General features: G+C 37.6%; 1 protein-coding gene across 3 annotated transcripts; it reads left to right on the top strand.

Moving 5' to 3' along the window:
- Positions 1-263: 263 nt before the first annotated feature.
- LOC123199353 (auxin-responsive protein IAA9-like) lies at positions 264-22,101 on the top strand. Of its 3 annotated transcripts, XM_044614319.1 has the most exons (7): positions 264-637; positions 1,583-2,009; positions 2,094-2,275; positions 2,390-2,616; positions 2,739-2,880; positions 5,478-5,539; positions 21,751-22,101. In XM_044614319.1, the coding sequence occupies exons 2-7, from the start codon at positions 1,608-1,610 to the stop codon at positions 21,786-21,788; spliced, it is 1,053 nt and encodes a 350-aa protein (XP_044470254.1). In that variant the 5' UTR covers positions 264-637; positions 1,583-1,607; the 3' UTR covers positions 21,789-22,101. The 3 variants fall into 3 exon arrangements, with proteins under 3 accessions (XP_044470254.1, XP_044470253.1, XP_044470252.1); XM_044614318.1 differs by having other exon boundaries at positions 1,604-2,275; XM_044614317.1 differs by having other exon boundaries at positions 1,583-2,275.
- The last annotated feature ends 1,292 nt before the right edge of the window (positions 22,102-23,393 follow it).

Genomic DNA, 23,393 nt, shown 5'->3' with positions numbered 1-23,393 from the left:
TTGAATTAATATAATACAAGTACGAGCGATGGCTAGAAATTGATTTGTCTAAGATTTAAAGGTGAGTCGTAACGTTTCACGGATGGAAAATTGTCATTGGTCAATGCGTAACCATTATCCACAAACATGATTAAGACTTAATATTATAAAATTCACCAGCTTCAACTAAATTCATTAACTAAGGGTATATTAGACATTTGACACTGCGAATCGTTTTCTCATTTCCCAAATAAAAACAAATTGAAAATTCCATCGTATACCACCTACAGTTACGACAGAACTATATTTCTTTTCTCAAACGGCCCAGCTGTTCTTTCACCAATTCGTCTCGTCCGCTTTGATTGGATTCCTTCCTCTCCTAGATCAGCGCAGTATAAGGCGAAGAGGTCCAAAAATTTGTTAATCTAACAAGACAAGTTTTAGCATCTAATTATCTTTCTACCACTCCCTCTTTTTATTTTTCTCAGCTTCGAGTTTCTCGCTGCAAGCTTTTGTTGCTTTCTGTTGAATGGAACGACCTAGAGCTTTCTCTGTGTCTCGGTGACTCTCTGGTTTACTTTCTATACAATTTGTGCAATTTTTAATTCAATTTTTCTGCGTTGATCGATCTCCTTAACTTGCTTCGTTTCATTCTCAGGTAAACTTTTTAAATTTTAGTTGAGATCTTGTTCGTTAGTGTAATATATATCTTTTGCTCAGTTCTGTTATGAATTTCTCTGTGAACTTGTTTATTCCCTTCTTAACATTCTCATTTGGATCTTTCGAATTTTTATGTTGTTGTTTGGTTGCTGGAAAAGTGAAGAGAAGGAAAGAAAAATGAATAATGATATGTACAGTTGCTTATATGAATCAAGGCATGCAATTTTCGGTTTACTCTCAATTTAGTTTTTAAGGTAGATACATCTAACTCGTTTAAAAGATATATATGGATTTATTAATATATAAGATGTGGAAATTTGGCCTTCTCGTTTTCTTTCACTTTTAATTTTTTAGCTCTATTTTTCCGGCAAGAGAATATATATCACAATGTTAGGAGGCTAACCAGTTTATTCTTTTTAATTTTATTTACTAATATGAAAGTTTTAACTGTAAGGAAAATGTCAATAATAGTTGAATCATTTTGTGTGGATATTTGGATACAATGTCGATGCTATTTTGCATGCCCTTGTTTAATAATTGATTTTTCTTATCAGTATGGAGTTTATTGTGGAGTCAAAATGATTGTTTAGATTAATTTTGTTTTTGTTAAGAAAGAAATAGTTCCAAAATGTTCACTACATGTTTGATTTTAATACTTCCATGCGATGTTCTTTACTGTCTTCCTTATGGCTCAATGATCTTTTAATTTTGGTTTTGCTATTGAGTCTTTATTTGTTTTAAACATTTGGTACATCACTTTGTTTGTTGGATTCTAACTGTTTCAGTGCCTGTCTTAGGAAATTAAGAAAATAGGTTGTTCAGCTGATCATGCATATGTATTTTTGTGTATTTTTTAAAATTGTTTTGGTATTTCTAATTTATTGAAAACATTTTCCTGGACATGAAGATGGTAATTTGACCTTTGTTATGTCCATCTAAGCAGTGGTATTTGATAATTTTGAAGTCTGATGTCTCCACCACTGCTGGGCATTGAGGAGGAAGGGCAGAGCAATGTGTCAGTAGCCTCTTCACCCTCTGACTGTATTTCCCAAAATGTTTCTGGGCTAAAAGGGAGCAACTATCTGGGCTTTTCAGACTGTTCTTCAGTTGACAGCTCTGCAGCCTCTAGCTTGCTGGATGACGGCAAGAACAAGCTGAATTTCAAGGCTACTGAGCTGAGACTTGGTCTCCCTGGATCCCAATCTCCTGATAGAGCTCCCAAGCTTTCTTTGATTAGTGCAGAGAAGTTTGATGAGATGCTGCTGTTCCCATTGCTTCCTGTTAAGGATGGAATCTGTGCAACATCACAGAAGAATGTTGTTTCAGGAAACAAAAGAGGATTCTCTGACACCATGGACAGATTCTCAGAGGTGAAAAGTTCTGTTTACACTGAAAAAAACTGGATGCTTCAAGTGGCCGGGCCTGATTCTGAATCACCTCAATCTGTTGCACAGGGGAAGTTTCCTGGTAATTCAGGTATGAATGTGAAGCTTTCAACCAGATCATCAGGGACTCAGCAACCAGTAATGAAAGAGACAGCTCCAAATGCAGTGCCAGAACGACCTTGTGCAGCCAATGGAACCTGCCATAACCAAGTAGCTACTTCTAATAACAGCAACAATACACCTGCTGCCAAGTAAGTATAAATTTCTGAAAGTGGACCCTTTAATGGTATTAAGGAATCAGTGGTAGTGCGAGAATATGATGCTTTTGATCTGGGGTTATGAAGTTTGCCTGTACATTATGGCAGGGCGCAGGTTGTTGGTTGGCCTCCTATTAGATCATTTAGGAAGAATTCCTTGGCTACCACATCAAAGAACAATGATGAAGTTGATGGAAAGCCTTGTCCAGGTGCTCTTTTTGTCAAAGTCAGCATGGACGGGGCACCTTATTTGAGGAAGGTAGATTTGAGAACTTACTCCAGTTACGGGGAACTGTCTTCTGCTCTTGAGAAGATGTTCAGTTGCTTTACAATTGGTAAGATTTTTCAGTTTTCTCAATCTTCTACTAGTAATGTTGGAAGTGCTGGTTTATTGTGTTGAAGTAAAATATCCCATGCTTGCATGTAAATTATTACTAAACTTCTGTTATGATTTCAGGTCAATGTGGATCCCATGGGGCTCCTGGGAGGGAAAAGCTGAGTGAGAACAAGTTGAAGGATCTGCTGCATGGATCAGAATATGTGCTTACATATGAAGACAAGGATACTGATTGGATGCTTGTTGGGGATGTGCCATGGGAGTAAGCTTTGATATACTTTATCTATGTTTTCTGCGTGATGTTTCTTTTGTTGCTTTCTTGTTTCTTAGAATTCCAAATGATGCAGACATGTTTGTGTGAAAGCTCCATTTGGTTTATTATCTTGAAGTTTGTTTGAGGGGTTTGTAGCTTGATTCAATTTGATATCTTTTGAATTGGTGATTTGTGCTCTTGAAGTTCAACAGATTTTATTTTAGTAAATCTGGATGAGGGAAATCTTGCACTAAGATGAATATATTAAAAATTTAATAGTTCGGTAGAAGAATTAATGCATTTCTGTTAGTGTTCTTTGGTTTCCTGTCATTGTGTGTCTAATGCAGGTGATTGGCCATGATAAATGACACTTGTGTGGTTTGCAGGAATGATTTACACTGTTTAAGAATTTTAAGCACGGTTATAGGGCTTTAGGTTTGACTGTATCATCTAAAGTAGATATTAGATATTAGTCTTAAGATATTTAGGGTCAAGTCATTGTAAACCAAATATATGATCTTTTTGAATTTTTGGCTCATTTTCATTTTCTATTCTTGATTCAGTTAAACTTGAGGATGAACAATGCATATATAGTCTAAAATTTCCATATTTAATTGTACATTAAGATCAAATTTGAGGATGAACAATGCATATATGCAGATGATTGGCCTTGATAATTGAAATTTGTGTGGTTTGCAGGAATGAGCATGCGCTGCCTAAGAATTTTAAACACAGTAATAGGGCTTTAGGTTTGACTCTATCATCATAAGTAGATATTAGATATTAGTCTGAAGATATTTAGGGTCAAGTCATTGTAAACCAAATGTCAGATCTTTTTTTTTTTTTTTTTTTGTGGCTCATTTTCATTTTTTATCAGTGATTCATTTAAACTTGAAGATGAACAATGCAGATATTGTCTAAATTTTCCGTATTTAATTGTAGATTAAGATCAAACTATTTTTTATTTTCTATGAGTCTGAAATAATATAAACTGCTAGGGTTTTTGCTAGAAATAAGTATTGCAACATTTGTTACTGGATGAACTTTTTTTTTCCCTGATATTTACTATTCAAGCTTTGGCTTTGGAAACTGCCAGAACATGATAGAAGATTTTAACTCTTTTGTTTCTTGGTTAGCTTTTGGGGCAACATTTGAGAGAAATGTAACTATGCCCTAGAATTTTAGTTGTCTGATTTAGTTAATTGAAAATCATTGTTATTTATTAATCTAATAGTTATACATGATCATTGATGTATCCATTCATTATATATCCCAGTGTGTAAATCGTTATGTCTTGTGAACTTTGCTCTTTTCCTGTTTGTTTTATTTTGTTCTATTTATTCCTGTTGAGTGTTGGTTTATCAGCTTTGTATTTTTTTCAACTGCTAAATCTTTCCAAAGTGAGTGGAGGGAAGGCACACTACAACTAACATAATAGTTAGCTGAAAAACACTGGCTAGCTAGGGTAGCATGCAATGGCCTTCTTTGCTAGGGGCTCGCTTCTTCAAGCTTCGCCTAGCTCAACCTATTGAAGGCGCTGCTCTCTTTCTCTTAGCCACTAGTGGCTTTTGTAGTGGTCGACATTCCTACATGCTCCTCCTTGCTCCCTACTTAAGAATCCAAAGGTTACCTTTGGATGTTGTCGTGACACTTTGGTTAAAAAGGTTACTGGGGTCTGGGTTTATGGATGGATTCATTCAACGAAATTCCCTCAAACACAATCATGTTTTATGTATAGTATTCATTCACAAATGAGAGTTATCTAATATCCTAAATATAAATGTGAAAATTTTTTATGGTTCTTTATACATTTAATTTTTTTGTGCAAGTTGCAACCCCATACTGGGAACTGAGATAACAAGTGTCACTACTGTCGAATTCATTTTAACTACTATTTGATGTGCGCGTGACATGGATCTAAACTTCATAAATGCGTCATTGGATCTCTGGGGGTTTCATGGGAGGAATTGCTCCTTGAAATCTCTTTTGATGTTGTGTAAACTACTGGCTATAGACCGATATGCTACCTGGTGTGAATTTTAGTCAGGAATATTATAAATAGATAAGAGTATCAACAATGCAAATGAAGTCAGGGAAATTCTATGTGCATTGTCATTGTTACTTCAAGTAATAGGCATATAAACTCACAGAATTATGCTCTAATTTTTACTTTTCATACATTACCAAAACTTGTTTTTATCTAGTTCAATGATTGTCGAGCTCTAACTTCATTCTCAATTTTTAATAAGCACATTTTTCTGTGTTACTTTCAAAGTCATGATGGATTGAATATGTTGAAAATTAGTTTTTAAAATTATTTTAGTTACTACATTATTTTGAAGGTCAGCATGATAAAATTAAAGATGACTTGTACATATTTATCACATACTGCCACATCAAGACAAGATCTTGTTCGCATCACTTGTATATCAATTTTCAACGGATATAATTGTAGTTATAGCATTCTTCCTTCAGTAGGCTGATGTTTTCATTTAATTTCACTCAAACCAATGTTACTACTTTTTAGTAATGAAGTCTCTTTTCCTCATGTTGCCTTGTGCATCTCTCTGCTCTAACTCCTTGTAATTTCTGTTATTTTGTCCCAGCATGTTTATAGATTCATGCAAGAAGCTGAAAATAATGAAGAGCTCTGATGCTATTGGCTTAGGTATGCTTTTTTCCTCAGAGATCCATTTTGATGAATATGCAGTTGCATTATTGCTTTGGTGGTCAGAATTTAAATAGCATTTTAGTCTGTGTCTATGTGAATTCATGAATGAGTTGTGAATTTATGCAATGCCTCATTCTCTAGATTGCATCTTTCCAGTTAGATTAAATTATGCTAATTCAAATGCAATTCTTGTGGTCACTTAGTAAAATGTGGAAAGTGGATTATATTGTTGAAAGGTTGGAGGATTAAATGCAGGATGATTGTGTGGCCTTTAGATGGCAAGACTCGATGTTGTTTAAAATAATGCAATAATAATAATTAAACTGAATTCTAGCTTATTTATGTAAGACATTAACTTCCCAAAAATGATTGTTAACTACCAATGATGGTGTTTTATGTATTTGGATGCTAAAGTGATTTTCTAATTTTAGATTTCAGTTGTCCTAAAGATCCAGTTGTGCAATAATGTTCTGATTGGCTTGATCTTTTAAACAAGATAGCTCAAAGCTATATTTCAGTTTCATTCTTTCCCTCCATGAAATTCTCATCCCATCTAGAGAATGGGTGTTTCGTTGTAAGATCTTTTACTAATTCCTTTTTGTCTGGCCTCAGTTGTCCAAGAAATTTTTTAGCAAACCATAAGTCTCTTAACTTTCAAGCAATCTATTGGAAATTTTGAAGAAATCATTAGACTTAGGAAATTATTTTTTCGTTAGATTTAGGAAAGAAATCAATTGTTATTTTTTATTTGTTCATTTTTAGGCTACATAACATATATGTATATTCCAAATATAGGAAATTGGATTCTCATAAGTATGATATAATTCTAATAGTAGGGATATACAAAAAACAATAAAATTGTCTCCGTTTCATGGTATTAGAGCTTAGGCTCTAAGTTCTGTCAAATTCCTAGAAATGTTATCTAAACATGGTTTCAGACCTCAAACATTGTCACAAACATCATCGGATGTTCATACCAATCTAGGAATCTGATACAAACCTTAGGAGAATCACATCTCAAAAGCTAGCTATTGAGATGGGAGAGCTAAGACCATATAAACTCTACACTAGTTGCTCATACTTTTTAATGTGGGATTCAAGTCTCATATTTTGCACTTGGGATCCTAACATACCACCACGCTCCGCAGCCCCGATGCCTACACGGGCTGGCTGTGCGCTAGCTCCCTGCTAGCCCCAGGCGAACACTGCAATGCTGGTGTCACCACCTGCGTCGCACAATTACAACTGGGAGACATAGTGATGGCTCTGATACCAAATGATAGGTACCTGGTGTCAAGTTCTGGTAAGCGGCTCGGAAGCTACTATGTTGATGTATATGGTGTTGTCACAATGGCTAGACGGAAGTAGATACAAGAGCAATATAACAATAATAGTTATAAGGAAAGTTGTATTAAAACAGAATGATAAATTTAGATTTCTGAGTGTATCTGAAACACTAGTAATAATAATATCAACGGATTTCTGAATATACTTTTGTTTTCTCTTACAAACCGACTCAATAGTAATAAAATAACCAGACAAACTAAACAAGTGAAAGAAATTCTAAGCTCCGGACTCCATCACTAGCATTCGAGAGGTTGGGCTCTCCTTCTCTGCTTCTTTTTCTATTTTCTCCTCTCCCTTCTCTCCTCCTGCCTCATTTCTTTTATTCCCTCTTCCAACTGCCTGTACCTTTTTTTCAGCTGCCACCTCAGTATTGACAATCATAGTAGTCCCGAATTGTGGTTGCCTGCAAATTGATATTTCTTGTTTGTCTGTTGCCTGTCGCTCCTCTGAAGTTCTGCCACGTGCCAACTCTTTTGCATCTCTCTTCTTTCCCCTTTTCCTCACGTAGACTCTTTCCCTAACATTAACCTCCCTATCAAGTGGCACCTTGCCCTCAACGTGCAATGTTAAAGCTCCCAAGGATTTTCACAAGCAGGCAATTTCTTCCACTTAATTAATAGCTTCAATTCTCCTTGTCGATTGTATCTGTGAGCTACCACTCCTTCAAGTAGTGCTTCTAATTCACCTTCTTCATTTAAGCAATCTGGTAGATCTCGGCAGATTGTTTTGGATACCACTTGTCTTTTAAGCTGTGAGTGTCAAAGGAATTAGCTGGTCATTCAAGGCTAGCAGATTTTATGGCTGATTTTATGCCATTCATTTTATGGCTGACTTTATGTCATTCATTTTATGGCTGATTTTATGCCATTCTATGGCTGATTCTGTGGCAGATTCTATGCCATTCTGTGGCTGATTCTATGTCATTCTATGGGTGATTCTGTGGCAGATTCTATGGCAAACTCTATACCTTGTACTGCTGTAATTATTGTTGTAAATTCTTTATATTTTCCTTATTTAGGATATACTAGCTGTAGGCTATTTTTAGACAGATTTGTATATGGTAGTTTAGCTATTTTTTAGAACTAAATTTCAGCTTGTATTCATAATATATAATGGGCATTCTTCTCAAAGAGGGGGAGACCAGTTTTTGCTCAAAACTTTCTAAGATTATCATGGTATCAGAGCTTCGGTTCTAAATTCTCCTGTGTCTCTTCGTCTTAAATCCAACTCAGTCCTAGTTCAGTCCTTTGCTCTTAGTTATTTTGATCAAGTTATCTCAGCCTCATGTCTTCAGACAAGTATGATGTCTTCTTGATTCGTTTTAATGGCAAAAACTACTCAGCCTAGGCATTTCACTTCAAGATATTCATCAAAGGCAAAGATCTATGGGGTCACATTGATGGCAGCAAACCTGCACCTGACAAAGACAAAGACAAGGATGAGCACTCCAAGTGGGAAGTCAAGGATGCTCAAATCATGGCATGGATTCTAGGATCTGTGGAATCCAACATCATCTTGAATCTTCGACCCTTCAGAACTGCAGCTGAAATGTGGAATTATCTTTTTTCTCAGCCCATATCAACCATTTTGTCTTTTTTTTGTGTTGTCCTAGGCAAAAGCAGCAGAGATAATCTTCGAGACTTCGATTGACAACCTTGGTTTGCCCATCCGTTTGAGGATGGTATGCCGAACTAAACTTTAAAGTGGTTCCTGCCGCCTTAAATAATTCTAACCAGAAATGACTCATAAAAACGCGATCCCTGTCAGTTATAATGGTCTTTGGAAAGCTGTGAAGGCGCACTATTTCTTTCACAAAGACTTTAGCAATCTCCTTGGTTGTGTATGGATGTCGAACGACAAGAAAATGGCCATACTTCGTGAGACGATCAATCACCACTAGTATCGTGTCTATATCCTTGATCTTCGACAGCCCCATAATGAAATCTATCGAAAGATCTTCTCATATATTTGTCGGAATTGTTAATGGTTGAAGTAATCCGGCTGCTGGAGAGGCTACTTCATATTTCACCCTTTGACACACACCACATTCCGCCATAAACTTCTTGATATCCTTCTTCATTCCTTTCCAAAATAAAATTGATTTCACTTATATAAGTCCTGAAAAATCCAGAATGCCCCTCATATGGAGAGGCATGAAATTCTTGGATGAATCATGGGATGAGTTTGGATCCTTTTGGCAGGACAATACGTCCTTTGTGTAAGAGGTTGTCATTTCTAAGTGAGTAACCTTAATGCTCAGGCTGTTGACTTAGAATTCCTTGAATACGTCGTTGGAGTTTTTCATCCTGCAATACCTCTTGTTGAATATCTTCAGTTTCTGCCACTAGCCCCACTGAGATTGCTCTAATTTCTTTGCTGAATTATGGTTTTCTGGAAAGAGCATCTGCTGCTTTGTTCTCACATCCAGGATTGTATACAATTTCTAAGTCGAATCCTAACATCTTAACCACCCATTTCTGTTGTTCATGGCCAATTACACGTTGTTCTGTGAGAAAACGCAGACTCTTCTGGTCAGTCCTCACCTTAAAATGTCTCTCTAAGAGGTAATGTCTCCATCTTTGAAAAGTCAACACAATAGCCATAAACTCTCTCTCATATATCGACTTTTCTTGATTTCGTAATAACAAAGCCTTGCTTAAGAATGCTATGGGTCTCACTTCTTGCATGAGCATCGCACCTAAACCACTTTCTGAGGCATCGGTCTCCACCACAAACTCTTTAGAGAAGTTTGGCATGGCCAAAACAGGTATAGAAATCATGGCATCTTTCAACTTTTTGTGCTTCTGCGTTCCACTTGAAAGCATTCTTGTTTAGAAGACTCGTAAGAGGGCTTGCAATCCTTCCATAACCTTTAACAAATCTTCGGTAATACCCTGTTAGCCCCAGGAATCCTCTCAGTTTCCCCAAATCCGTCGGTACAGGCCAATTTTGCATGTCTTCGATTTTCTTGGGGTTGGCTTCCACTCCTTTTCTGGATACAATGTGTCCTAAGTACTCAATTCTCCTATACCCGAAAGAGTATTTTTTTTATTGATCACAAAATTGTGTTCTTGTAGAAGTTTCAACACTTTCCTCAGATGCTTGAGATAATCTTGAAGATTTTTGCTGTATACGAGTATGTCGTCAAAAAATACCAAAACAAACTTACGTAAATAAGGTCTGAAAATTTCATTCATCACACTTTGAAAAGTGGCTGGAGCGTTCGAGAGGCCAAAGGGCATGACAAGGAATTCATAGTGCCCTTCGTGCGTACAAAATGTCGTCTTCTCTATATCCTCCTCTTAGATCTGTACTTGATGGTAACCTGCCTTTAAGTTAAGCTTGCTGAAGATCTTGGCTCTTACCAATTCATCCAATAAATCATCGATAGTCGAGATAGAAAATTTGTCAGGGATAGTAACCTTGTTCAATGCCTTATAATCGACACAAAAATGCCACCCACCATCTTTTTTTCTGACTAAGATTACTAGACTTGAGAATGGACTGACACTAGGCCTGATTATACCCGTCACAAGCATTTCGTAAACAATTTTCTCAATTTCATCCTTTTGATAGTAGGGGTAACGATATGACTGAATATTTGGTGGCTGAGCCTCACTGATTAAACGTATGGCAAGGTTTCTTGAACGTCAAGGTGGAACGCTGTGGGGTTTAGAGAACAAAGACTTGAATTCTTCCAGTAATTCACTCACTCCAGGGGCAGAACAATCAGTCCCTTTGGCACTATCCTCTTCTGCCGATCCTAGTTCTATCCAATAAGCTTCTCCTCCCCTATAGACAGACTTCGTCATAGGTTTAAAAGAAGTTTCCAGACAAGTTAGTGACACGTCCCCCTTTATTTCCACTCGCCTTCCTGCCCATAACAAATTTCATGGTTTGGTTCTTCCAATTTATTTTTACTTCACCTAATTTGCTAAGCCAATCAACCTCTCCTAATTGAAATGGAATAAAATTTTGAATAATCACAATCCCCTGAATACACACCTCCACACCATCGCATCTGCCTAGTCCACTTACCCTCCTATTATCCCCCAGTACCACAATAAATCTCACAAGTCGCACCGAAATGTTAAGCTCGCTGACTAACCTTTCTGAGATAAAATTATGGGTGGCTCCCTAGCACTTTTATAGTTTTCAGAGTGTTGATTCCCACCACTGAACTCGAATTTAATGTAGCCTCCATCTTTCTCTCTTCTATAGCCTCTGGTTCTTCTTCCTCTTCGTTCCCTTCCTAATTTTCATTTTCACTAGCGATCAATATCCATAGTTATTGGTAGCGACATCTATGTCCAAACACAAACTTCGCAACGAAAACACAATCCCTTCTCTACCTTTGTTCGATACTCCTCGTCAGACAATTTTCGTGAGCCACCGTCTCATCGAATAGTGGCTATCGACGCACTCGGATTAATTGGTGACCTAATAGTTGATGCATTTGGGTGAAAGGTGTTGCGATTTTGGAGAAAGGAACGGGCGTCTGCTTGGCTTCGGGTTGGGCCGTTCATGAGTTGGTGGGTTGGGTTATGATTTCTATTAGGGTTTGGATGGAAAAAGGTGCTTGGGCTAGAGGCCAACTGACTTTGGGCTTGGGCTGGGTTTTGGTTTGCTAGATTGGTTAAGATGATAGGGTTGGTGTAATGGGTTGGGCTGCTTGGATATTTCAGTTGGGTTTTTACGGGTTGGGGTCCCATTCTCCCTTCTATGATTTCATTCTTCTCCTTTACCTCCAGCACGCGTTACATCGCCTCTTCCAGGTCTCGGATAAAAAAGCTTCGTTTTCGTTCGGATCTCCCAGTCAAACTGTTCATAAACAGATCAGTGAGGGTTTCCTTAAACATATCATCCACTGTTGACGACAGTAACTCAAACTTGCATCGGTAGTCCTAAACATAATCTGTTTGTTGGAGTGCCAGAAGCTCCTTTGGTGGAGTCCTTTCATGTCTTGCTCTAAACCGTTTCAACACTGCATTCCTAAACTCCTCCCAACTAAAAATTCCCTCTGATTTTCTCTCCGCTTCAACCACCCATGTGTAATACCTTCCATACATACTTCCGCTGCTGTGAGGCGTTCCTTTTCGTTTAAGTGGTTGGCATCAAAATATCACTCACATAAAAAAATCCATTCTAAGGCTTCGTCGCCACTAAAAACGGGAAGATCAAGTCGTCGATAAGGGTTGTCCCGGTGTTCACATGCTGGGTCTCCTTCTTGCCTCTCCTTTGAAGAGGTCTCCTCTCCTCCTAACACACTTTCTTCTCTCGAGGGTGGAGAAGCATTCACCTCTTGGGGGGTGATGAGAAAGAAGGAGACGCTTCCTACCCCATTAGTGCCTTACCTTTGTCTTCATTTTCCTTTCCAATAATGATATCCCTCAATTCACGAAGGTAGCCATGGAAGGATTCTATGTTGGCCTCCACACCTCTTATCCTATTGTTCATCACCTTATTCATCCTAATCATCGATCGACTCATCTCTTCCATTCTTTCTTTCATTCCAGCTATCTCTATTTCAATTCCTTCCACCCGGCTTTCCATTCTAGTCATGCTCTGATACCAAATGATATTAACCTTAGGAGAACCACACCTCAAAAGCTAGTTATTGAGATGGGAGAGTCCAAGGTCATATAAACCCTACATCAGTTGCTCATACTTTCCAATGTGGGATCCAAGTCCCATACCTTGCACTTGAGATCCTAACAAAATCTATCTGGAAGTGCAAAATCACCTAAAAAAGGCACAAGACTTTGTCAAAGATCATCTCAATCATCACAGAAGACGTTGATTGTCTACACCAACTATTAGAAACCTATCAACAAGTTCAAAATCACTGAAGAAGGGACAAACTTCATTGGAAACTAATTATAAACTAGTCACCTCCTAAAAAAAAGTATCGATTTGCCTCAAAATGTGTCAATCTACCTTCAAGAAGTGTTGATTTGCAACCCTTGGTCAAAAATCATGCTGGAAATCCATCAACGAATATTCATGATCATAGAAACTGTTGGAAACTGATTGACAACTAGTTTGTTCATAGAAAAGCCTACTAACAACATCTAGTTTACCATCATTCTCGCCAAAAATAACCAATCTTATGCCATCTCTATTTTCCATATGGTGTCTTCATTGTTGACAATAATTGGTCCAAGCCTAACAACCTAGTTTTCAAAATTCCTCTAGTTTAGTTAATAGTGGTTCAATTCAAGTTTGATACAGACCTGAAGAGTGAAAAGTTTCCAATCCAACAGAGCAGTGCTACCTAGGAAGCAGTTCTAGTTGGTAGCAGTCTCAGAATAGCAGCACCACACAATGTAATGGAGATAGTAATCAATGAAACAGTGAAATACAAATCACTCAATGTAACAGAACAATCGGATTTGTATTACTTTCATTTAATAGAATTTGATTACAAAAATAGAATAGTACATGTGCATTACAATAAGATTTCATTACAAAAAAATGGAAGAGTTCCTGTCCATTACAATATGGATTTCTAGAATTTACATTAAGAAGAGATTGTTCACCCAAAATAACAACTTTCCACAATAACCTCACCAACTCAACTGCCCTTTCCACATAGCTATTCGAGAGGTTGTACTCTCCCTTCCTATCTATCTTCCACAAAAAATTGCTCCATACTTCCCTCCTCCAAGTATATATCTACTCTCCCACTTCTCTGCCTCTTGTCTACCACTCATGGTCTGCCACCTCATCATTTGAATTCCCCAGGATCAAATAATTCTTGTTGCTTTGATTTGAAAGACTCTCACGACCTGCTGGGTTATCTTTTGCCTTTCCTACTTGGTTGCTACTTGCCACTCTTCCTCTTTTGACCTTCTTTTTGACATACACCTTCACCCTAACATTGCCCTTCCCATCAAGAGGCACCTTGCAGGGAAATGGTGTTTGAGATTATTATATAACTCCCATGAATTTTCGTAGTTCGGCAATCCTCGCCATTTTGTTAGTAATTCCAAATCACCCTACTCGGAATATCTATAATTCAATACTATTTCTGGTTGAACCTACAACTCCAATTCCTCACTGAGACAATCTAGTAATGGTTGATGAAGTAAGGCAGAACCAAGATGCTTCTTCAACTGAGAGATGTGAAAAACAGGGTGTATTTTTGTACCTTCAGGTAATTTCAGTTTATAGGCCACGGTGCCTATTTTTTGAACCACCTCGAATGGCCTATAAAAGTGGGGACTGAGCTTCTCATTGGGGCGAGAAGCCAACGAACGAAACCGATAGGGCTATAGCTTAAGGAAAACCCATTCACTAACTTGAAATTTGATGTCCCTCCGATGTTTATTGGCTGCCTTCCTCATTCTTTCTTGAGCCATGTGTAAGTTGGTTTTTAATTCATCCAAAATTAGATTCCTCTCCTTGATCATGGCATTCACTGCTTCCATCCTTGATTCCTCTTTTACCCATCTCAGAAGAGGAGGATCTCTTCCATAGACTGCCTTAAAAGGAGTCATATCGATTGAGCTGTGAAAGGACATATTGTACCAATATTCAGCCCATGCTAGCCACTTAGGCCAATTTTTGGGCTGCCTCGAAGAGAAGCAACGAAGATACGTCTCTAAACAGCGGTTTACGACCACGGTTTGGCCATCCGTTTGAGGATGGTAGGCTGTGCTATATTTTAAAATGGTTCTAACAGCCTTAAAAATTTCTGTCCAAAAGTTACTTAGAAAAATACGATCTTGGTCTGAAACAGTTGTCCTTGGAAATCCATGGAGGCGAACCACCTCCCGTATAAACATCTCTGCTACATCCTTGGCATTATAAAGGTGTCGTAGGGTGATAAAATGCCTGTATTTTGTTAGTCTATCTAAAATCACCATAATTACACTCATCCCTTTAACCTTTGGAAGGCCTTCGATAAAATCTATAAACAAGTCTTCCCACATGTCTGCTGGGATTGGTAATGGTTGCAGTAAACCTGCCGGAGACAACTTCATATTTCATCCTTTGACAAACATCGCATTTGGCCACAAAATCCTTGACATCCCTTTGCATACCTTCCCAATATAGAACTGAATTGAACCTTTTATAAGTTTTAAAAAAACCAGCATGGCCTCCATAAGATGAGGAGTGAAATTCAGTGATGAAGGAAGGGATAAACCTGAAATTTTTAGGCACCACTAGCCTGCTTTTATACAGCAGCTTTCATACTCTCAAAGAGTAGCCAACGTGGGAGGTAGGTTAGATAACAAATCATGAGTAATACCTTGGAGTTTTTCGTCCTTTTCTACTTCATGTTGCATGCTGTCGGCTCTTTCCATTTGAACCACTGTCACTGTTGCAATTTCTGAAGAAAACTTTGGGTTCCTCAACAAGGCATTAGCAGCCTTGTTCTCGCATCCAGGATGATATATAATTTCAAAATCAAATCTTAACATTTTTACTAGCCATTTTTGCTGCTCATGACCTGTGATCTTTTGCTCTGTCAGGAATTTTAAGCTCTTTTGGTTCGTTCGAATTTTGAAATGCCTCCCGAGAAGGTAATGGTGCCATTTCTGAAAGGCCAAGACTATTGTCATTAATTCTCTCTCATACCCCAATTTGCCATGATTTCTTAACGAAAGGGCGTTGCTTAAGTATGCGATAGGTTAGCCTTCTTGCGTTAAGACAGCTCTCAATCCTGCTCCGAATGCATCCGTCTCGATTATAAATTGTTTGGAAAAATCTAGAATGGCCAAAACAAGGACTGTAATCATTGTGACCTTGAGTGCTTCGAAGGCTTGTTGTGCTTTGGGTCCCTAATAGAAGGCGTTTTTCTTTAATAAATTTGTTAAGGGTTTGGCAATTCGTCCGTAACCCTTTACGAACCTGTGATAGTAACCCGTTAATCCTAAAAAGCCTCACACATCTCTTTGGTCATGTGGAACAGGCCACAGCTCCATATCTTTTATTTTTCTTGGATCAGCTTCAACCCCCTCTTTGGAAACGATATGCCCCAAGTATTCTATCCGATTCTGCCCAGACAAACATTTTTTTCTGTTTACCACCAGCCCGTGATCCTATAGTAGTTGTAAAATGATCCTTAAATGCTTCAAATGCTCTTGTAAACTCCTACTGTAAGCCAATATGTCATCAAAGAAAACAAGGACAAATCTTCGTAGATGGGGTTTGAAAATCTCATTCATTAAGCTTTGGAAGGTGATTGGGGCGTTTGTTAGCCCAAACGACATGACCATAAATTCATAGTGCCCTTCGTGAGTTCGAAAGGTCGTTTTTTCAACGTCTTCATCTTGAACTCTTATTTGGTGATATCCCGACCTTAAGTCTAACTTATTGCTTGTCCAATAATTCATCAATGGTGGGAATCGGAAACTTGTCTGGAATGGTTATGTGATTGAGTGCTCGGTAATTGACGAAGAGCCGCCATCCCCTATCCTTTTTTCGGACTAAAATCACAGGGCTGGAGAAGGGACTCACACTTGGTCGTATAGCCCCTGCAGCTAGCATTTCTTTCACTATTTTTTCAATCTCATTCTTCTGATAATATGGGTAGCTGTAGAGTCGCAGATTCGGAGGTTGGGAGCTAGGCAATAATCGGATAGCATGGTCGTGGCTCCTATGCGGTAGGAGCACTGGAGGTTCCTTAAAAATAGCTTTGAAATCCCACAAAATTTTGGTAATTTCTGGACTTTCAACAAGTTTCACAGTGCCTTCATGTTCAGTCAATGTAGCCAACTCAACCCAAAATCCATGACCTCTGTCGCTCATTAATTTACATACAGTCTTAAGAGAAGTTTCCAATTTAACAAGAGAAGAATTCCCTATTAGTTCCACCCTCCTGCCTTCCCACTAAAATTTCATGTGAAGATTATTCCAATTAATTTTGACCTCTCCTAATTTCTTCAACCATTCAACCCCCAGAATAACATTTACCCCTTCTAATGGGAAAGGAAGAAAATTCAGTTGCATTGAAAGCCCTGACAACAACAGCTCCACTCCTTCACAATGCCCCACTCTCTGAATCTTTCGGTCATCACCCAATACCACAAAATATTTTGCCGTTTGGACCGCCAAACCCAACTCTTGCACCAATGTCTTAGAAAGAAAATTATGAGTGGCTCCACTGTCCACCAAAATCACTACCTCTCTGTCATTGATTTTCCCCAATAATTTCATAGTTCAGGGCGAATCAATCCTTACCACCGAGCTACTATTCTTCTGGCATTTCCTTTAAAGGTTCACCCTCTACTGCCTCACCTATGTCGCTTTCTCCTTCCTCTTCTCTAGCTATCATAACTCTTAATTGGCGGAATCTGTAGCGATGGCCCGGAGCAAATTTTTCATCACAACGAAAGCAAAGTCCCTTTTCTACTTTAGATTTAAATTCTTCATCTGAGAGTCATCAAAAATTGCTCGACCTAGGGAAGGAAGAAGATGCCCCTGTTGAACGCAAATGGGTGCCTGTATGTGTTGAAGGCGGGTTTGTTTTGTTATAAGGGGACGTGCGGGTTTCATTTAGGGAACGGGTTAGGCTAGTAGGTGGATTCATAGTAGGGCTGATTGGGTTCTTGGTGTTGGGTTGGTGAAAATTGGCTGGGGTTGGGGCTGGGTTGATGGAAACACTGGGCTTGGAGATTGAGATTGGTGGGTAAAGGTTGGGTGAATTTGAGATCGGGTCGGATTGTGAGGTGTATGTGGGTCAAGTCATCTGTGCTTGGTTTCTGTGACTACTTCTTCCTGGACGAAGCACATTTTTCTCATCAATGATTTGATTCTTCTTCTCCACTTGCCTTGCCTTGCCCAAGTCATCATTTCTATCAACGTCCTAGGATGAAACATCTTCACTTCCGATCGAATTTCCTCTAGAAGGCCATTCATAAAGATAACTTTCATGGTGTCTTCTGTGAGATTGTCGACGGTTGCAGAAAGTAATTTAAATCTGTTGCGATACTCTTGTACTGATCTTGTTTGTCGTAGAGCGAAAAGCTCTTCTTCTGCCATGCGCTCGTCAGGAGGTGGAAACTGTTCCAACACTTCTTGCTTAAATGTCTTCTAACCTGTAAACGAGTGATGCTTCTCCCGCCACTGTAGCCAGTGTAAAGCATCCCCTTCCATACTAATCCCAGCCGCTGTCAACTTCTCTCGCTCTGATAATCCATTGATCTGAAAGTAACGTTCAACTTTAGATATCCAATCCAGCGTTTTCTCGCCGTCGAAGAGCGGCAACTCTAACCGCCTGTATTGGAGATCCCTTTTATTACCTCCCCCCATCACTCTTTCTTCTCTTTCTAACTCATTAATTTCCCCTTCCCCGGTGTTTACCTCCTCAGTCATTTTAAGAGATGGCATCGTTGATTCTCATGGTAGAGAAGCGCTCGTCGAAGCTGGGTTGGTTCCCATCGATGTCTTCCCTTTATTGTGACTTTCTCGTGAGATAGTTGCTTCCCTCATCTCCCTTAAGAATTCCTTGATGGTTTCCATATTGGATTCCATCTTTTCCATCCTGACGTTACTGTCTCTCAGCTCCAATTGAATGACCTCCATCTCTTCCTTTACCAAGGTTAATTCCGACTCCATCCGAATCATGCTCTGATACCAATATGATATAGACTTGGAGAGTGAGAAGTTTCCAATCTAACAAAGCAGTGTTACCCAAGAAGCAGTTCCAATTGGTGGCAGTCTCAGAATAGCAGCACCACACACAATGTAATGGAGATAGTAATCAATAAAACAATAAAATACAAATCACTCAATGTAACAGAACAATCAGATCTGTATTACTTTCATTCAATAGAATTTGATTACAAAAATGGAAGAGTACATGTGCATTACAATAAGAATTCATTACAAAAAAATGGAAAAGTTCTTGTGCATTACAATATGGATTTCCAAAATTTACATTAAGAAGAGATTGTTCACCCAAAATAACAACTTTCCACAATAACCTTACCAACTCAACTGCCCTTTCCACACAGCTATTCGAGAGGCTGTACTCTCCCTTCCTATCTATCTTCCACAAAAAACTGCTCCATACTTCCCTCCTCCAAGTCTATATCTACTCTCCCACTTCTCTGCCTCTTGTCTGCCACCTCATCATTTGAATTCCCCAAGATCAAATAATTCCTGCTACTTTGATTTGAAAGACTCTCACGACCTGCTGTGTTATCTTCTGCCTTTCCCACTTGGCTGCTACTTGCCACTCTTCCTCTTTTTACCTTCTTTTTGACATACACCTTCACCCTAACAAAGTCTCTATTCACCAATTAAATAGATCAAATTTTCAAGAAAGGTATCAATCCATCCTATTCATGATTAAAGAGTGAGGAAAAATGGGTTATCTGATCAGCGTGATGCCCATGCCCGTAATTAAATCTCAAATATACAGTGTGGAAAGCAGAAAATTCAACTGTGATGTCCTGGTTGATAAATTTGATGGAGCTGAGATTGGTCTAGTATATTTGTTTTGTAACAGTATATAAGAGATGTGTGAAGCAATGCAAGATATATACTCTGACTTAGATAATATCTTTCATTTGAATTTCATCATGCAACCTAGAGTGTGTCAAGGAAACATAATGGTGACAAAATATTTCAACACACTATCATTTTTTTAGCAAGAAATGGATTTATTCTATAATATCACCAAGAGATGTCATGATGACTGAGTAATGCATCATAAAATACTGAACAATGACATTATTTTTCATTCTGCACTAACAACAAACCCGATAGAGAAAACTTCACAAGGGTAGTTGAACAAAGATAAATATTTATGGTGTGAATGTTGTAGAAAACCCTATCACACGAAGGATATACGTTGGGATATTCATGACAAGCCAGTAGACTAGATACCTTGAAGTCAATGGAGATACTATAAAACGACATACTCGCTAGCCACTATTGTTCAAGGAAATTTGGTTAGATACTCTGATGTAGATTGGGCAGGTGCTATTGAGGATAACAAGTCTACAATTGGGTACTACAGAAGGTCTACAAGTCTACGAGTGGGTACTGCACGAAGGTCTAGGGGAATTCGGTTACATGGAGAAGCAAAAACACAATTTGTAGTTGCCCAAAGTAATGTAGAAGATGAAAATATAGCTATAGCATGAGGAACGCTTGAGCTTATTTGGATATAGAGGTTGATGGCAAGGTTAAACATTTATTTGATAGAGCCTATGAAGTTGTTCAGTGATAATAAAGAAAGCAATAAGCATAGCACAAAATCTAATTAAACATTATTGGATGAAACATGAGTCGACAAAGATTTCAGAAGTATAAGATAGGACAATGGGTTGTCACTCTCTCTTATGTATCCACTAAGTCACAAGAGATAGATATTCTTACTAAGGTCTTGCATAAACTTGGTTTTGTTTTGTGTGCAAGTAAGTTGAGAATGATTGATATCTATTAATTAGCTTGAGGGAAAGTGTTAGAAATCTTGATGAAATTATTAGATTTGGGAAAGAAATCAGATTATTTGTTCATTTTTAGGCTATATAACATATATGTATATTCCAAATATTAGAAGTTGGATTCCTATAAGTACAATGTAAGTTTGATAGTAGTAAAATATAGAAAATAATAAATTTGTCCCTCTTTTACAATCAATCCAAACAACACAAATAGAATGGAACAAAAAGATAGGCTTTTATGCTATAATAGCTATGTTACTAAAAAAAAAGAAAGCAGAAGCTAATCACAGATTATACTAACTTTTGAGTGGCCAGAATCTCTACCTAATTTATCTAACTTTTGAGAGGCTAGACTCTCTCCACTTTCATTGGCTTTTGAGAGCCTAGTTTATTCCCCCAATCAGCAAAAGTTCGCCCAAACAAAATCTATTTTTTCCTTTCTCTCATTCCTTTAGAGATCCCTCTTTTATGGTTGCCCTAAAATGCCTTAATAACTGCTCATGTTTCCAACAGTTATTCTTGCCCATAATTGCCTTTATAACTACCCACTTCCCCATTTTATAACTGTTTTTCATAACCATCTACCTCCACATTTCATAACTATCCACTCTCCTATTTCACAACTGCCCACTTCCCACTTAAATATGAGTTCTAACATTACCCTTGCTTTGAGAATCATGTTGTTTTTATGGTGTCCTTTTTTTCTGTGAATTGTTAGACAAATATCCATTCTTTGATTTCATCCTTTACTTGATTGATCCTCACCAGATTCAGAAATCATAGTTGCTATGATACTAATTTGGGAACCCAAAAATCCTTTAATCCAAACAACACAAATAAAACAAAACGGAAAATAGAATTTTTATATTGAATAATTGTAATATTTTCAAAGAGCAAAAATGGAAACCAAACACAGTTCTACTGGCCTTTGATAGACTAGAATCTTTTCCTAATTTGTCTAGCTTTTAAGAGGCTGGATTCTCTCCACTTCCACTGGCTTTCGAGAAGCCAACTCTCTCCTTCATTCAGTCAAAGGCTGTCCAAATAAAACTAAAAATTCCTTTCTCTCTTTTCTTCCAAAATCACTCTCTTATACTTGCCCTTACCTGCGTCCATAAACTGCTTTCATAATCGTCTATGTTTCACCCTCTTGTTGTTGCCCATAACTGCCCACTTCCTCTCGTAACTGTCCACTCTCTTATTTTACAACTATCCACTTCCCACCTAAATATGAGTCTGATTAAACTCTGATACTGCAACCAGAGTGTGAGTTATCTCTCATTCTGTGGAGTTACCATGCATCCTTAAGCTGATTAAGCATTAGCTGTTTGAAATTTTCTTCATATGAATGATCCTTGAGATGCCCGTTTGACATAATTGTAACTTATATTATATTACACATTTTGATTAATGAGCAAGCCTGAATATGCTTTAAATCCATTTTCATGTGTTGTACAGCTCCAAGAGCGATGGGGAAATCCAAGAACAGGGACTAGCAAGTGCCAAGGGAAGAGGACTACTTTCCTGGTAATGCCGCAAAATGTGTGGAAAATTCCAGCAGTGAGGGGGAAGGTAGTTGAAGCGAATGGGTTTTTGAGAAGATGTATGTTTTCTTCTGTGCAGGAAGTTGGTTTTACCAAATGTTTGCTGCAATGCTTATGGTTATGATGGTTGTCGGTGAAGATAATTATTGCATTAGTAGATGTGGAGTTTATTCAGGAAAACCTCTGAATTGTTTAAGTGGTAATGTATTTGATGAATCCATGAATCCGCGTTTTGACTAATTTGAATGGTTTATGTTGTTACTCATACCAAGTTTTCTTGCTCTTTCTCTCCTTGACACTTTGTATTTGACCAGTACTATTAAAAGACTTATTCCCAATGATTTTAAAATCGGATCAGACTGATTGATTCAACCAATTGAATCAGAAATTGACTCTAAGTCCAGTCCGGTTAACATAAAACAATTATTTGTTTATTGAACCGGTCAAAATCGGATTGAATCGATCAAAACCGGGTTTGATCTAAATTTAAAGTATTTTTTAAATTTTTAATTATTTTTAAGTAATTTGATTATTTTTATTAGATTGGATGAATTTTTAAAAGTTTGTAAGGAAAAATAAGTTTAAAAATAAAATTAAAAAAAATATTTTATATCCATTAAAATGTTTTTTATAAGCAATAATTTACGAAATTATGTTTTTTTTTTTTTGTGTCATGAGATTGAAACTTTTTTATTTTAATTGTTTTATTGAAATCAAACAAATAATTGTTATTCACTAAAAAAGACATGTTCTAATCTTCATAGGTGTGGGTATATTTTTTTTTTTTACAAATTTTTAAGTAAAATTTATTTATCATAATTTGATAATATATTGAACTGATCGATTTTTCGATTGAATTGGTTGAACCGGTCAAATCATGAACCAATAAGACAATTGGTTCGATCACTGGTCCGGTTTTAAAAAACATTACTCATTTCCACCGATGGTATAGTAAAATCCCAACTTTCCTCTTTTAATTTTTAAAAACTCAAAAACGCACCCATAAGCAAATTTATATTAAAAATCTTAGTTAGGATTAGGGGTGAAATCGCTATTTAATAAAAAAAAATTTAAGTTTTATTATTTTTCTTTCTCACGGTTAAAGATCTTACAATTTTCTTCCAACTTAAAGTTTGAAAAGTGACAAATACCCTCTAAGGGTTTATTCCTTTCCTCTCCAGTGTCGATTGGTGGTCTCCGATCATTGACCGTCTTTTCTCCTACCTTATCTCTCCCTCCGGTCTCTCTCCCTTGCCTTTCCAGCTATATTCGGCTGAGACGAAGCTGAACGGTTTTCATATATCATCGTCATAATCCTGGAAAAACAGAAATTCATAACCTTATAAAGCAGCCACTTAATGCTATTAGAAACACACATGTTATAAAACCTTTTTATTGTAAATGAATTACTGGACATTATGGATTAAACTTGCTTGAGTGAGAACATTCATGGTACCCAAAACGCTTAGACCCAGATATTATTAAGCCAAGTTAAAATTTTGAACCCCAACGCAACCCAGAAGGTGTGGAATTAATCATATTTGTGCATTGAAATGC

This window comes from Mangifera indica, chromosome 16 (genome assembly GCF_011075055.1).
Source record: "Mangifera indica cultivar Alphonso chromosome 16, CATAS_Mindica_2.1, whole genome shotgun sequence".
Taxonomy (NCBI): Eukaryota; Viridiplantae; Streptophyta; class Magnoliopsida; order Sapindales; family Anacardiaceae; genus Mangifera; species Mangifera indica.
Note: the sequence above shows the minus strand (reverse complement) of the source record. Positions and strands in the feature narration are given on the sequence as shown.

Bases quoted from the DNA above. Each gene is read 5' to 3' on its own strand.
- LOC123199353 (XM_044614318.1), top strand. From the start codon at position 1,608: ATGTCTCCACCACTGCTGGGCATTGAGGAGGAAGGGCAGAGCAATGTG. The intron at 2,276-2,389 runs GTAAGTATAAAT...ACATTATGGCAG, and splicing joins AACAATACACCTGCTGCCAA to GGCGCAGGTTGTTGGTTGGC. The intron at 5,540-21,750 runs GTATGCTTTTTT...TGTGTTGTACAG, and splicing joins CTCTGATGCTATTGGCTTAG to CTCCAAGAGCGATGGGGAAA.